The 14,454-nt window shown below is 50.3% G+C and overlaps 1 protein-coding gene across 2 annotated transcripts in view; it reads right to left on the bottom strand.

Annotated features, from left to right (window-relative positions):
• Rptor (regulatory associated protein of MTOR complex 1) overlaps window positions 1-14,454 on the bottom strand; it is a 270,069-nt gene that overhangs the window by 128,904 nt on the left and 126,711 nt on the right. For both annotated transcript variants that reach the window (XM_048366647.1, XM_048366648.1), the window contains one exon: window positions 7,029-7,175. In XM_048366647.1, the coding sequence (XP_048222604.1) occupies window positions 7,029-7,175 (147 nt within the window). The remainder of the gene's footprint in view (window positions 1-7,028; window positions 7,176-14,454) is intronic.

Here is a 14,454-nt window from a genome sequence, read left to right as displayed (position 1 = left end):
TCCACAACCAGAAGAAGGGCCTTCTCCAAAGAGCACAAAAGCTAAGGGAATCTGTACCACCAACAGGGAGTGCTCAGCAGCAGATGGACAGGCCCTTGTCCATCACAAATGACCTTCTGTCGGAAGCACCTTCTATGCTCTGTGCTGAGACCGTCAGGTCGGGGGCCCGTGCAGACATGCTTGTAAGTACAGAGGAACTCCTCAGCCGACCGTGGGGCCTACGATGCCAAGCACGTTGAGGAAATGGCTTGGAGTTCTGTCTGCAGCTGCCATGCATCCTGCCCTCTCCGTTCACTCCTCCTCACTGAAACTCCTCCTCCTTCCGCATACAGATGCTTTACTCTACAGCCTGTTCAGGGCAGACCCCACCACCTGCCACGACCTCCCTTAGTCCTCTCAGCTTCCTCGTGTGTAGACCAGATCTGCAAGAACCCAGTCATCGTGAGACAGCACTTCACCTGAGGCAGAGGCCATCTGGGAGCAGCGGCCATCTTTGGGGGCAGAGACTATCTTTGGGGCAGGGGCCATCTTTGGGCGGTTCTTTCTCTTCACTGCAAATGTGAAAATGATGAGAAGCCACCACGAGGCTTCAGTATGAAAGAGAATGATCAGAATACACACACACACAAAAATAAATAATTATAGCAGAATGAAGAGATAACAGAAAAGTAAAAGCATCTTGTCAAAACTCACAAAACAATACTCCTGACAACTAAAAGAGAAAATAAACACATTACAACAGGTACTGGCCCATTTCTCTACCCCTACGAATGGTAAATCAACTTGGAGAAGGAGGGATAGGAGCTGTGAAATCCCAACTTGCAAGATGGCGCGATGGCCAACGGCTGAGTTCCTGCATAACCCGCCCTGTGCATCCCTTGTCAGAGCTGTGACTGTCACAACCATGGCAATTCTGGGAGGACACAGTGATTAAGGAACACACTGTGGACAAGCAGGCTTGTGGCATTCAGAACACACAGGTGACGCTGTGCTGCTACGTTAGCCCGTATCGCAGGGAACTGCCTTGGTGGGCTGATTCCACAGCAGCTATGCAGTGGCCTATCCACAATAGTTACAAAGGAACCGTGACATTTCAAATACTTTGAGGAAGTCTGCTGATCTGGACATCAGTCACTTTTGCCAGCCTTCCTCGTTCCTGCGACCAGTACAAAAGGCAAAGGCACTTCCTGTCTGCTCACCTCCAGGACAGCCAGTGGAGGACGAGGTGTTGGGTAACGCGCATTCAGTGAAGCTGTGGGCCTAGCTGGTGTCTGCGGGACCTCACAGGACCAGACTCCAAGGCAAAGTCAGACAAGAACCTAACGTCTGCAGAAGCGAGGACTTGAAATCTACCAATAGCGGCAGGAGAAAGAACCAGGTCCCGGGGGCTAAGCTTCATGAGGCTCTTCTGACAGCGGGACAACCAGGGAGGAGCTGTCCACGTGTCAGTGCTGAACCAAACCAAGATGGAGAGGCTGATCCTGGGGTCTTGCTGGGACAGAGCTGAGCCCAGTCTGTCACTGTAAAAGAGGGCAGCACTGTCCTCTGTCACTCTGCAACCGTGCCCACCTGCCCACAACAACAAAGAACAACTGGCTGCACGCAAGTCTAGGAGTAGTGAAGACTATAACTGTCAAGGGAAGATCCAGGAAACCAGATCAGCGCTGACAAGTCAATGAAGATGGCTGCAAGGAGAATCTGCCTGTTCGCAACTTACCCTTCCATTCTAGCTTACAGACCAAGGATTTAACATCCAGAAGTTGTTGGGGAAATATCTGGATTTGCTCTACCTCATTCAGTACTACCAGTGCCTCGTACACGTACACATTCCTTCAATGGCTTATCTGGACGATGGCACTCATACCTGTAGATTCTCCAGCACAGTGACAAGGAGGCCAGCGGCAGACTTCACACACAATCACAAATGCACTCAAGTCCTAAGAGCAAGTAGGGCTACGACAAGAGCCAACAGAGTGTGCAATCTGTGGTGGAGCAGAGGTGCACACAGTGTGGCTGCCCCGCCCCGCCACGTCCAGGTGGCTTCGCAGTGTGGCTGCCACGCCACGCCACGTCCATGTGGTACACACAGTGTGGCTGCCACGCCACGCCACGTCCCAGTGGAGCTCGCGGTGTGGCTGCCATGCCCCGCCATGTCCCCGTGGCAGCCCAGCTCCTTTCCTTCCTCTCCTGCCCCTCCCAACAGTTCCTGGGCTGGCTGCGTGACACAAATGTCATCCATGAGGAAACTGCACCTTTCCTCTCTCCTAACGGGGATAGGTGTGGGTGGCACCGGCCCTTCCCTATGCCTTCCTGCTTTACAGGAAGATGAAATGCCTGGAGCCGTGGCAGGCAGGAGACAGCCATGAAGACGGAGAATCAGCCAGCATGGGACGCTCAAGGCAAGAGGAGGCAGGCCAGCCCCAAGGCACTGCTGAAGGACATCATTTGCCTTAGAGATCCTATTAGTGAAAAGGACAGGCTGTTATTTGTTTAAAAACCAACAGTGAGCTTGCTATTGCTTCCAGCTGAAGGCTTTCCAAATGTGAATGCTCAGGGCCCGAGAGAGGCTGCTAGTGCACACCCTTTCCTGGGCGACTGGCCAACGTGCGAGAGGAGAAGCTGGATCCAAAGCACAGCTGCACATCTGGAGACGGCAAGGCAGCTGGGGCCTCTGGGGACAGCAGGGGCAGTGGCAGAGGCTGGCGTCGAGAGGCCTCAGGGAGGGAAGGACGCGCTCTGAGACCTGGTAACTGGAGACGGAGGAAGCATTAAAAATTTAGCAAGAGTAATTCAGTAAGAAAGGAGATAATCTCTAGAATATACAAGAAAACAGAAATAAAAGCACTTGATGAGCAAACAACGAGGCAGGAAGGCTCATGTTTGTCTCCTTACAGTATCTCCACACACGCACAGAAGACTTGATGAGGGTCAGAGGCAGAAAATAACAAATGTAGAGGTGCAGGTGGTAGAAGCTGGAAAGACGAGGGGCAAGGGAAACAAACACCGGGGAGCGCAGGGCCACAAGTGCTGCTGCTGCTGTGAGCAGGATTAAACAGGCGAGAACAACACTAGGGTAGGGGTTGTTATACAGCCCAGAGAACAAGTGCAGCATGCAACCTCAACAGCACTGGCAGCCGGGAAGCGGAAGCAGGTGTGCGGCGGCTTCAGAAGAGGACCTGAGAAGTCACTATCAGATACAAATGATATCAATGGAGCATGTCTCTTCACTACCAAAATCCACCCGGTTCCTCCTGCCTCCTCTCCCCACGGTCTCTCTATGGAGCTCAGACAGGCCTGGGACTTGTGATCACCCTACCTCAGCCTCCCACGTGCTGAGTAACAGGGATACAGCAAAACAACAGGCCTGGTGTCTCTGATTTTTAAAGAAAAATCACTAATGGCAGTTCTGCTCTCAGCTTGTGCCATAGCCCACAGATAACCTAAATGAATGTATAAAGAAATAAGAGCAACTCCATTTTACCTCTGGTACAGAAAGATAAATTTAAAAAGCACCCTTTGGTACCAGTCCGTGCCAGGAAGGCTAAGAGCTATTTTATTAATTAAGTAAGTCTTCCACATATGATTTTGTAAACCATGGCATGAAATACTTCAATAAAAAATAAAAATACTTATTTTAAAGCCAGCCGCTAGTGGCTCATGCTGTTAATCCTAGGTGCTCAGAGACTTGAGAGCTGAGGATCCCAGTTCAAAGCTAGCCTGGACAGGTACTGTGAGACTCTTCTCTGGTTAACCACCAAAAAGCCAGAAATGGAGCTGTGGCTCAAGTGGTACAGCATTAGCCTTTAAGCACATAGCTCAGGCCCCCTAAGTTCAAGCCCTAGGACCACCACACACACACACACGCACACACAAACCAGAAACACAAAAGGTTACGTTAGAAACACACACTGGGGTTGGAGCGCGTGGCTCAAGGGGTAGAGGCTCAGCTGGCAAGCATGAGGCTCTGGATTCAGTCCTCTCATACCAAGGGAAGGAAGGCAGACAGGAGGATGGACAGACAAACAAACAAACATTAGAAGCAAAGAGACTTGCAGCATTTCTTTATTGCCAGTCCCGGGGCTTGAACTCAGGGGCCTGGGTGCTGTCTCTGAGCAATTCAGCTTAAGGGTAGCACTCTACCATTTGAGCCATAGTTCCCTTCCAGCTTTGTCTGTGTATGTGCTACTGAGGAATCAAACATGCTAGGTAAGTACTCTACCACTAAGCTACATCCTCAGTGGCAGACTTTAATTTTAAAATTACAACAAAATGAAGACTACAGGAAGATTCCTGAGTGACAGATGTGTGTTTTCTCTGGCTATGATGTACCATAGTTTATGCTGCGCTTTTATGAATCTTTCTTTCACTTGCACCTACAGTGTTCCCAGGAGAAAGATACACAGAGCTTTCCCCATGGTCCCAGGACAAGCACCACGCCACTAAGAATATGAGAGCTGAACATCAGCTTTAAAATTTATGTCACTCGTAGGTATGCTCCTGCTTACCCTCTGGAGGCTGTTGGGTCCCACGAGCTGCTTTCTCGCATTACTTTGATTCAACCCCCTTCTCACTACAGATGATTGATTCCCTGATTCTCAGACCACAGGTCAGACAGGAGGCACAGGAAGGCTTCTTCTCCACCCCAGTGCAAATCCAGAGCAGAGCAGCACTTCCCTGCCTATTCCAATCAGTTCGCATGTATCCTAAAACTGTATCGTATACTAAAAAGAAGTTGACAAGTGCCGGTCGCTCACACCTGTAATGCTAGCTACTCAGGAGGCTGAGATCAAAGTACAAAGCCAGCCTAGGCAGGGAAGTCCATGAGACTCTTATCTCCAATAAACTATTCAAAAAAAGCCAGAAGTAGTGCTGTGGCTCAAGTGGTAGAAGGCTAGCCCTTGAGCAAAAATGCTCAGAGACAGTGCCCAGGCCCTGAGTTCAAGCTCCCAGACCAGCGCAAAAACAAACAAATAAAGGCTGGCCACTGGTGGCTCATACTTGTAATCATGGTTACTCAGGAGGCTGAAGTCTGAGGATCTCAGTTCAAAGACAGCCAGGGCAGGAAAGTCCATGAGACGCTCATCTCCAATAAAATACTCAGAAAAGGCCAGAAGTGGCACTGTGGTTCAAGTGGTAGAGTACTAGCCTTGAGCACAAAGAGACTCAGGGACAGCATCCAGGCTCTTAAGTTCAAACCCCAGAACCAACCAAAAAAAAAAAAAAAAAAAAAAAAAGAGGAAAGAAAAAGGCTAGTACAAGGAGGAAATGAACATTTTTTTTGTTGTTTAAATGAACATTTTTTTTGTTGTTTAAAGAACAAACCTAACATCATACAGAAGTGATGTTTCTACAGCAGAGAATAAAATGAACATTATAATATTAGCTAAGAGCCAATTTTATCATTTTAATTTCCGCTGTTTATGCAAGAGCCTAAGTGAACAATGGCCAATAATAGTAAGTGTGATGGAGGAACACACGGCTGATCTACATTGTAATTATAAAAAGAAGAAGATAAAAATCAGCCCTAATTATGGAGCATATGGTGGAACATGGACGCCTTTAATTTGCCACCTTGGCGAATGAACAGTTTCACATTTGATCTTCTTCATGAGGAATGAGTCAATTAAACATTTTTCCCTCAAAAAAAGAGGTCTGTAAATCTCTTTTCGTTGTTGTTGCACTTAATGAAATGAACAGTGTCCTGGGCTGATTAATCCTTAGCAACGTATGGCAAACACAGGCGCTCCTGACAGAGCGGATGCCCAAGCTCTGGGAGGAGAGCGTCCACTGCGCCGCCTGAGCTGGAAACGCCGGCCTTCTCCTGCGAGGGACCAGGGTCTGCTTTCAGAACGTCTCCATCAGTCGGAGCTGATGATGAGCTGTCTTTTCCGGCACCCAAGTTGGGCCCAGTCTTTGACCTATTACCAACCCAACTGTTTTTGCAGTGCTCTCAGCCGGTCTCGGCGCTTTGGTTTGGGGTTGGTTCAGGTTTGTGGCGGGATGACCCACCTCTGACAGCCCCAGGGGAACGTCGGTGGTAAAACTCTGGTGATTCAAAACTTGACCTTTCCCTTCTCTTACAGAGCAGGCAAAACAAACAGAGGCAAGCAAACAAACTTGCTGCCTACACTCCTATTTTCAAGGATAAGGAGCTTAAATTTGTCAGTCTCTCTTATGCGGTGCTCTGCATAAGGACTTAACACACACATAAAACATTAAACTGTAGGCATGTTAACTTTAACTTCTACCAAACAGAATTTCAAATTCTGTTGCTGACTCTTTCAGTATTATCCTCTGATGAAATGTGAAAAACATAACAAACACATTAAAACTAAATAGCCCAAAAAGGCCTCAGGAAACATACTGAGGACCATTTTTTGTTCTTGGACTGCGACTTTGCTGAGCTGCAGCCAATCAGACTTTACGACCCCCCGGAGGCTGCAGAACATTTTATACGGACACTCTTGTGCAGGCCACAGGATGGAAGCCCCTTAATTGAAACCACCTCTTCGATCTCTGTTTAGAATTCAGCATTTAATTCAAGTGTCAAATATTAATTAAAACAACCAGGCAAAACGTTACTTCATTATCCAAGCACCACATGGGCCTTCCAGCTCCTTTCTAGATCCAGCCAGTGGCCGCTGTTTTGGTTTCTACCATGTGTTTGGTGGTTTTGACTATAAAACACTAAAGAAAAAAAGAAATTGAAGCAATAACAAAGATGCCAGTGGAGATGCAGTGTATGGAATTGAAGAAACTGGTCCATTTCTCCTCAAATAAATAGGTCTGCATCATCTTAACACTACCTTAGAGGTAGGGACGGCCGGAGCACAAATCTACTCCATTAGTGTAGTTATTGCTTCATGTCCAGGTTGACAATGACAGCGGCAAAGTGGGAGGAAAGCAGGTCCACCAGCTGAACTGAGATCTTCCCCCTCGCCCAACCTTCACAGAAGGCCTCGCTGTGGACCCTCCCCCAAAGCAGAGCCAAGGACAGCAGAGCCCCGGCCGGCCGCCCAGCGCCTCACCTCCAGCTCCTGCTCCCTCTGCAGCGCGAACTGCTTGAAGGACTTGACGATCAGGCCCGCGTTGGAGCAGTCGTAAACGAAGATGGAAGGACTGCCCATCCACGTCTGCAGGTCGTAGATGGACAGGGGGATGTACTGAGTGTAGTTCTGCAAAACAAACAGGGCACGGGGTCACACATGCATCGCCAGGCTTCCACCTCCCCAGCACCCGCCCCTGCGCCTGGGAGATGGGGCACACGACGCAGCTGCAGGCCAGGCGCTCACCACACGAGAGCCCCACACATCCATCTGCGCAGCATCTCGCCAAGCGGTGCCGAGGGCCAGACGCCTGTCCGAGTGAACGCCTGGAGCCCCAGGGCTGACCCCATGCCCCGCGTGGCTGTCCCTCCTCACACCCCACTGCCCCGTGTCAATGTGAAGGAACTGGGTGCCCCTCACGCCACCCCTCTGCTTCCCCCGTTCTCTGCTTCGTTTCCAGAGGAGGCTCTAGGAGCTGCATGCTTTCCACAGCTGTGCATCCTCTAGGTAGCTTTTCAAATTCACCCTGAAGGCGTACAGAGGATCTGGCCATATACAATTCTTTCAAATGATATAAAAAGACGATTCACCCTGACCACATGGGATACATTCCTGCGTGCGCTCACTCTCCTGCATGCCTGGGAAGACGCCTGTGGCTGCAGGGCAGCGCAGAGAGCGCTCATCCCACGCACCCCGCCAGCGGGCCCTTCACGCCCTAAGACCACTCTTCTCCACAGAAGACCTTCACTTCCTGCCCTGGCCTGGGAAGTCAGTGGTGTAAGCAGAGGCAAAGTGAGGTGGCTTCAGAATGACAGAGCCACGAACGCAGCCTCTGGGGTTGTGTCTGGACTGTTTACAACTCAACAGGAAGCCAGTGTGACCCAGCAAGGCCTGGAGGACGATGGCGTTGAGGCGGACAGGAGAAGCCTGCCTAACATGGACAAAAGAGTGTCCGGCACGAGTCACTGCCCAGATAGAAGGAAGCGAGGGAGGAATGGGGCCCTCCCCAGCACGGACCCGGCGATGCTCTGTGCACGCACTGCCATTGTAAGCTGTGTCCATTTAGTGAGCGGTTCACAACCATCGTATTCCGTGTAAGAACATGGGGAAATGCACCCAGGAAATAAACTCTCCTCGAAGGATTATTCAGGAGATGCCAATTCTGCCCAAACAAATCTATACAGGCAACAAGAACCCAGACAAAACGTCTGCAGAGTTTTCCTTTAACGGATTTGACAAGCAGATTCTAAAGTGAATGCAAAAGAGAAATGCACAAGATTAGAAAAAGATTTTAATAAAGAATAATGGATAGCGATTCACACTACCAGATATTAACTACGCTATAAATTTATGGTAATTACAGATTGGTATTAGTGAGGGCGAGACAAACAAATCAACAGAAGAAAAAGCCCAGAAATAGACCCACATACATAACTGTAATGAAGGTGGCATTTTAAATTAGTAAAGGAGGGATAATGATAACAGTTCAGGACTCAGTGTTGTAAAATGTAGCTAACCATTTGATATTGTCAGCTCAGGTTCTACATAAACAAAGCAGGGAAGATTAAAAAGCAAACTGAAATGCAGAATATTTTTATTTTGTTGTAAGAAAAACCTTCTTAGGTCACAAAACCTTGAAATCTTAAAGAAGCAGACCAACAAGTCTGTTTTCATCCAGCAAACTAAAAAGAAAAATAAGGAATAAATCCTACCCCATATGACAAAGTTGTGTTGATCAAGACACTCCCTCAGTGCTGGTGGGAGTAGACATTCGTAAAATCTCCTTTAGAAAACAAACTGGCAGAAGTAACAAATATTTAAAATGTCCATTCATTCTGACTGCCTGCAGGTGTCTGCCTGACAGAAGTCTGTACACAGACTTGTGCACAGAGACGTGTGCCCTGGGAAGCACAAGGCTGCACCTGCAGAAGACGGAAGCATGGGCACATCACTGTGGCAGGCGCTGCTGCCCGGCATCTGGTCCCTCACGCTTCGTGACCAGGACTGTCCCCGCTAAACACGGTCTCCTCTGCAGCTTCGTCTGCTCTTGCAGCCAAGTTCTCACCAATACAGGTGGCTAGAATGTCCAAATCCCAAGTGCTGCCCTCCACGCCTAGCCACTGGCCTGGTGAAGAGTCTGGCCACGCAGAGGATGCAGCCATGGGGTGGGGGGACCTGGGAGGTGGGAGGAGCCTGAGCCCCAAATGGCCCTTGGGGGCCATCATACAGAGACAAATAAAAATCTACATGTCAAGCCACCCAGGAGACTGAGATCTGAGGGTCACGGTTCAAAGCCAATCCGGGCAGGAAAGTCCATGAGACTCTTATCTCCAATGAATCACCAGAAAACCCAGAAGTGGCACCGTGGGTCAAAGCGGTAGAGCGCTGGCCCTGGGCGAGAGAGCTCAGGGACCGCAGCACATAGGCTCTGGGGCTCGAGCCCTACTGCCGGAAACCTACAGCTGCCGTGGACCCTACGCCCAGGAGTGCAAAGGCACGCGGCGGGGTGCTGAGGGAGCTGCGGTCCTGGCTACTCAGGGGTGAGGTGCAAGGATCCCTTGAGACCAAGAGCGAACGCCAGCCTGGGCAATGTGGAGAAACTTTGCCTCAAAACAAAACAAAAACAACAAGCAAGCGGCAAAGTGGGGACCATCCACCCCTACTGCATTCCCCTGCCATGGGCTGTTACAAACACGCATGGAGAACGATGTCAGAGGCGGTGGTAACTTTAAAAACGTAAATCCCAGATCATGACAGATCACATGGCTCCACTTTGGGTGAAGAAAAACACGAGCTCCACCAAGCCCTGCTTTCATGCTTTCACCTCACGAGGACGCGGCCACCGGTATCGGTGAGCCGACTGCACGCACGGAGCAGGGGCGTGTCACAGCGGTCCTTCAGTCTCCGTCCTGTACGAGTCTTTACGTAGGGAAGGGGAGGGTGTCCCGGGCTCTGGTGCCCTCTCCACTCTGCCCGAGTCTGCAGAACCCAGAATTCTGCAGCACCGCGCCGGCAGGTGCCGCCACTGGTGGCTTCCCCTGCACTGCGCCGGCGGGACACGGGACACACTGAACATCTCCCCGGCAGAGGCCAAAGGAGTCCTTCACCTGGGCAGGGCCCCTGCCCTGGCAGAGGAAAGGACCGAGGAGGAGCCTCCCCCAGTACATTTTTAGGCACTGCAAATGCCCTGTGCTGTGTGTGTGCCTTCTATGGTGTTCTAGGCACAGGGAAAAATCTGAACACTGCTCGCCTGATCCCGACCCAGGTCAGTAACAGGGTCATCCGAGCAACAGCCTGGAGCAAACTGTCACCTTCCTGCCTTCCAGGCGCAAACCGGCAGGACCCGCAGGCACCCGGGGAGCAGGAGAAAAGTCGATATTTTACATTTGCCAAAAATCAAAAGTTATGTTTAAATAGCTAAGGCAGAAGGCTAGGTTAATTAACTGTGATTCATTAAAGTAATAAAGTCCTGGTGCATCAGGACTGCCACTAACGACGTTCCGTCCCCGTGACCTGCGGGCCGCTGAGGACGGGTCTCCACGTAGGTCCCGCTGCTCAGCACCCTGGCCCAGGGGACTGGTATCCGCACACGGTGAGTACCACTGAGGCACACTGTCTTCACCTGGGGAGTGCAATCAGGAGGGCCTTTCCTCCCACACCATCATAGCCTTGAAAGAGAGACAATTAGATACATTAGCCGTATCTGTTAGGTTTTGTTAAGACAGCAACAATTCAGATGTCTCTATCCCTTAGGGAGTATAAAATCAGCTCTATCAAAGCTCAGTTAGGAAAATGACCTTTGAGAATTAGTCCTTACTGGAACAAGAACATCCAATTCACAGCCCATCTCAGAAAGGTCCTGGGTAGTTTGTCAAGCTCCAGGCCAGAATTAGAGTCCCGCAAACGGGCAAAGGGCAGGTGTGGGCACAAGCTGAGCAGCGCGGATGAGCCCCGAGAGGCAGGGGCGGGCATGGAATGCACACCCACGGAGCAAGCGCCCCTCTGTCCCCCGCCCGCGCCGTGGAGCGCGGCGGCCCAGGGCTAGATCCACACCCACGCACAACGAAAGGCACAGATCCCGAACCAGAGCAACTATCCCTTCTCTGGAGAAAACACACCGAGGGCCCTATTTTCATTTCAAACAGAGAAACAAAAACGGGTTTTAGATAATTAATTCATTAAAATCCACTTTATCTGCCAGGTTGTAGTCAACATGAGAAAAAAAGTTCACTTTCTGTGCCGACCACAAGGGCAGATGGAACAGCTCCACGTTAACTGAGTGGGGAGCAGGCCGAGCCCGGGGCTCCATGCGGCGGCTCCACATTAACTGAGTGGGGAGCAGGCCGAGCCCGGGGCTCCACGCGGCCTTCCCACGCTCCACGCGGCCATCACACTGCCTTCCCAGAGCCACTCTCCAAAGACCACCACTCAGTACGGCTCACACCCGGCCGGAGTCACACCTAAGAGGGAACAGGCTCAGAACCAGCCCGACTTGCACATGACCAGCTGTACCCTGGGCTCCAGTCTTTCTTCCTTTCTTCCTCCTCCCCGCCATCCCTTGCTCCCTTTCTCTCTGCCCTCCTTCCCTCCACCCTTTGCTCCCTCCTCTCCACCCCGTTACCTGCCCTTGCTCTTCCGGCCCCCCTTCCTCTTGCTCCTCTTCCCTCACCCCTGCAGTTGAGAGAAAGCCATGCTCTGGGTGGGTTTGGCAGGCCCAAGGCTCTTGCTGTCTTGCTTTGCTTTTCCCGTAGCTTCCCGTTTCCTAGGCCCGCTCCACTGGCTTATGCTTGTTGTTTCAGTCTCTTTCTGACCCTCTGCTACGTACAAATACTAGTTCCTTTTGAAACAAAACACTCCTTAGGCCCTGTTCTTAAGTCATCACCTAACAGCCTCCTCAAATGATAGTCTTTATTTATTTTTATTGCAAAAATCACACTGCAGAGAAAACGAGAAAGAAGTCTAAGTTATCCAAGAACATCACCCAGATTCTTGGACGATTAGCCTATTTTATACTCAGAGAGTGACAGGGACACATCAAAAGAACATAGAGGTCAGCCTAAAGGAGCTCCCACTGGCCATGTGTGGGATGATTTGAGAATCAAAGCATCTTAAAACTTAAGGGGGGAAAAAAAAGATTAGCCATATCAAAAGACATCAAAATCAACCTGAAAGAGCTACTGGTGCTACTGGTAGCCTGAGCTAGAATAATTTAAGCAACAAAATGAATGGCATCAATATTCATGAGTCCCGCTAATAATAACAAACATAGTTAATAAAAGGCTGGAAATAAGTCCAGATGACCGCCTGGAAGGAAGGAAGCAGGGCATCTCCCCTGCAGTAGGATCTGAGAGATGGCCCAGGAGCGCAGCCCCCTCCTGCCTGCCCCCTCCTACCTGCCCCTCCTGCCTGCTCCCTCCAGCCTGCCCCCTCCAGCCTGCCCACTCCTGCCTGCCCCTCCAGCCTGCCCCCTCCAGCCTGCCCCCTCCTGCCTGCCCCTCCTGCCTGCCCCTCCTACCTGCCCATCCTACCTGCCCATCCTACCTGCCGCCCATCCTGCCTGCCTCTAGCTCACAGTTCAACATCTAAAAGGACCTGTGGTGGGGGAAGGGAGCTAGTGGCTTTGTTTTTTCTGTTTTTAATGTCTTGGTCCTACTGTCTTATTCATCTTAATTTCCCTGTCTCATTTCTCTATCCTGCTTCATCCCTCCCACAATTTCAGTCCATTTCAATCTTAAAATAGGTGAAAAGGATCAATAGTACGTTTTCTGTAGCCGCTCTCAAGCTGAAAGTAACCAGTTGGCCCTACCTAAAAAAAGGAACCAGAAGGCTGTTTGCCCATAATACTCAGGTGATGCCAGGATTCAATGGGCAGGAAAGTCAGCTGAGAGGCTTCCTTTTTTTATACTTTTGGTCAGTCCTGGGGCTTGAACGTGGGGGCTGGGCACTGTCCCTGAGCTCTTTTGCTCCAGGCTAGTGCTCTAGCCACGGTGCCACCTCCAGTTTTTGAGAGGTTAATTGGCGAGAAGTCTCATAGTGATTTTTCTGCCTAGGCTAGCTTCAAACTGTGATCCTCAGACCTCAGGCTCCTAAGTAGCTAGGATCACAGGTGTGCGCCAGCGGCACCTGGCCGAGGCTTCCTTTCTATCCTTCGACCTTCCTAGATCTGCCACTCTGTCCCAACTTCCTGGCCCATGGTGTTGGGAGTGGGCTGCAGCTCTGAGGACAGCGGGGCCCCTCCTGCTCCTGGGTGCTGGCTCAGGAACCCAGTCCCTCACTGCGCAGTGCCATCTGAGCTGGAGGAGACTTGACACCAGACCTTGCCCGGCTCCTCCTCACAACCCCACCCCCACCCCCACGGCGCTGCCTCCTCCCTGGGCTGTGGAACTGGATACAGGAAATGGAGAGTGGAGCACTCCTCCCAGTGCAGAAGCAACCCAAGAAACCCCACAGCGACGAGCGGAGATGCAGGCTTCTCCTTCCGCCCCGGTGCACAGGTGACTTGGTGCCTTAGCCCAGTCGCTTCCTTTTCTCTTACGGCACGGGGAAAAGACACTGGGCGGGCTCTGCCACGCACGGCCTTGGAGGCAGACAGCCCTGCCGGGGAGCTGAGGCCCAGGAGGCCCAGGAGCTACAGCTCTCCGACTAGGGCTGGAAAATGTAGGGCATCTGTGGGAGACCTAAGGTTCTATACCTTTCAGTATGAAGGAAATAATGCATTTAGAAAGACCTTCTAAGCTCTTAGAGAGTCTGACATGTCTGCACTCCTCCCAAAGAAGGAGTATTTTGACGTATGGATTTCTACTCTTATAAGCAAACACAACATCTTACAAATTCACAGAAAAGAGGAGTCAAGTTCACAACAAAATTAATGGCTTTTTTTCCTTCCTGGACCCTATGGCATTTTCAATATGGATAAAAGCAGTAATTTTAACCAAAAAAAAAAAAAAAGTCTGGTAGAAATGTTTTTAAAATCACAAATGTATTTTTCCAATAATTACCCTTTTTTTTTTCTAGGGCGTGAACTCAGGGCCTGGCACTTTCCCTGAGCCAGGGCTTGAACCACAGTGCTACTTCTGGCATTTTCTGATACTTTATTGGAGATAAAAGTCTCACAGACTTTCCTGCCCAGGCTGGCTTTGAACCTTGATCTCAGTTCTCACCCTCCTGAATAGCTAAGATTACAACAAGCATGAGCCACTGGCGCTCGGCTGATAATTACACATTTAAAAACCTTTACGATCCACCTTCCAGCAACAGTAACTGTATAATAAATATGTCAGAAGAAGCAGGCATCTATTTATATGACAGTGCCAGTGCCATATTAAAAATACAGGAAAATTCTACTAATTAAGTAGTATTTCTTTAGGATGACTTGCAAAGTAGACAGTTATTTGACCATAACACAGAA

This window comes from Perognathus longimembris, chromosome 17 (genome assembly GCF_023159225.1).
Source record: "Perognathus longimembris pacificus isolate PPM17 chromosome 17, ASM2315922v1, whole genome shotgun sequence".
Classification (NCBI taxonomy): Eukaryota; Metazoa; Chordata; class Mammalia; order Rodentia; family Heteromyidae; genus Perognathus; species Perognathus longimembris.
This window is presented reverse-complemented; position numbering and strand designations above follow the sequence as displayed.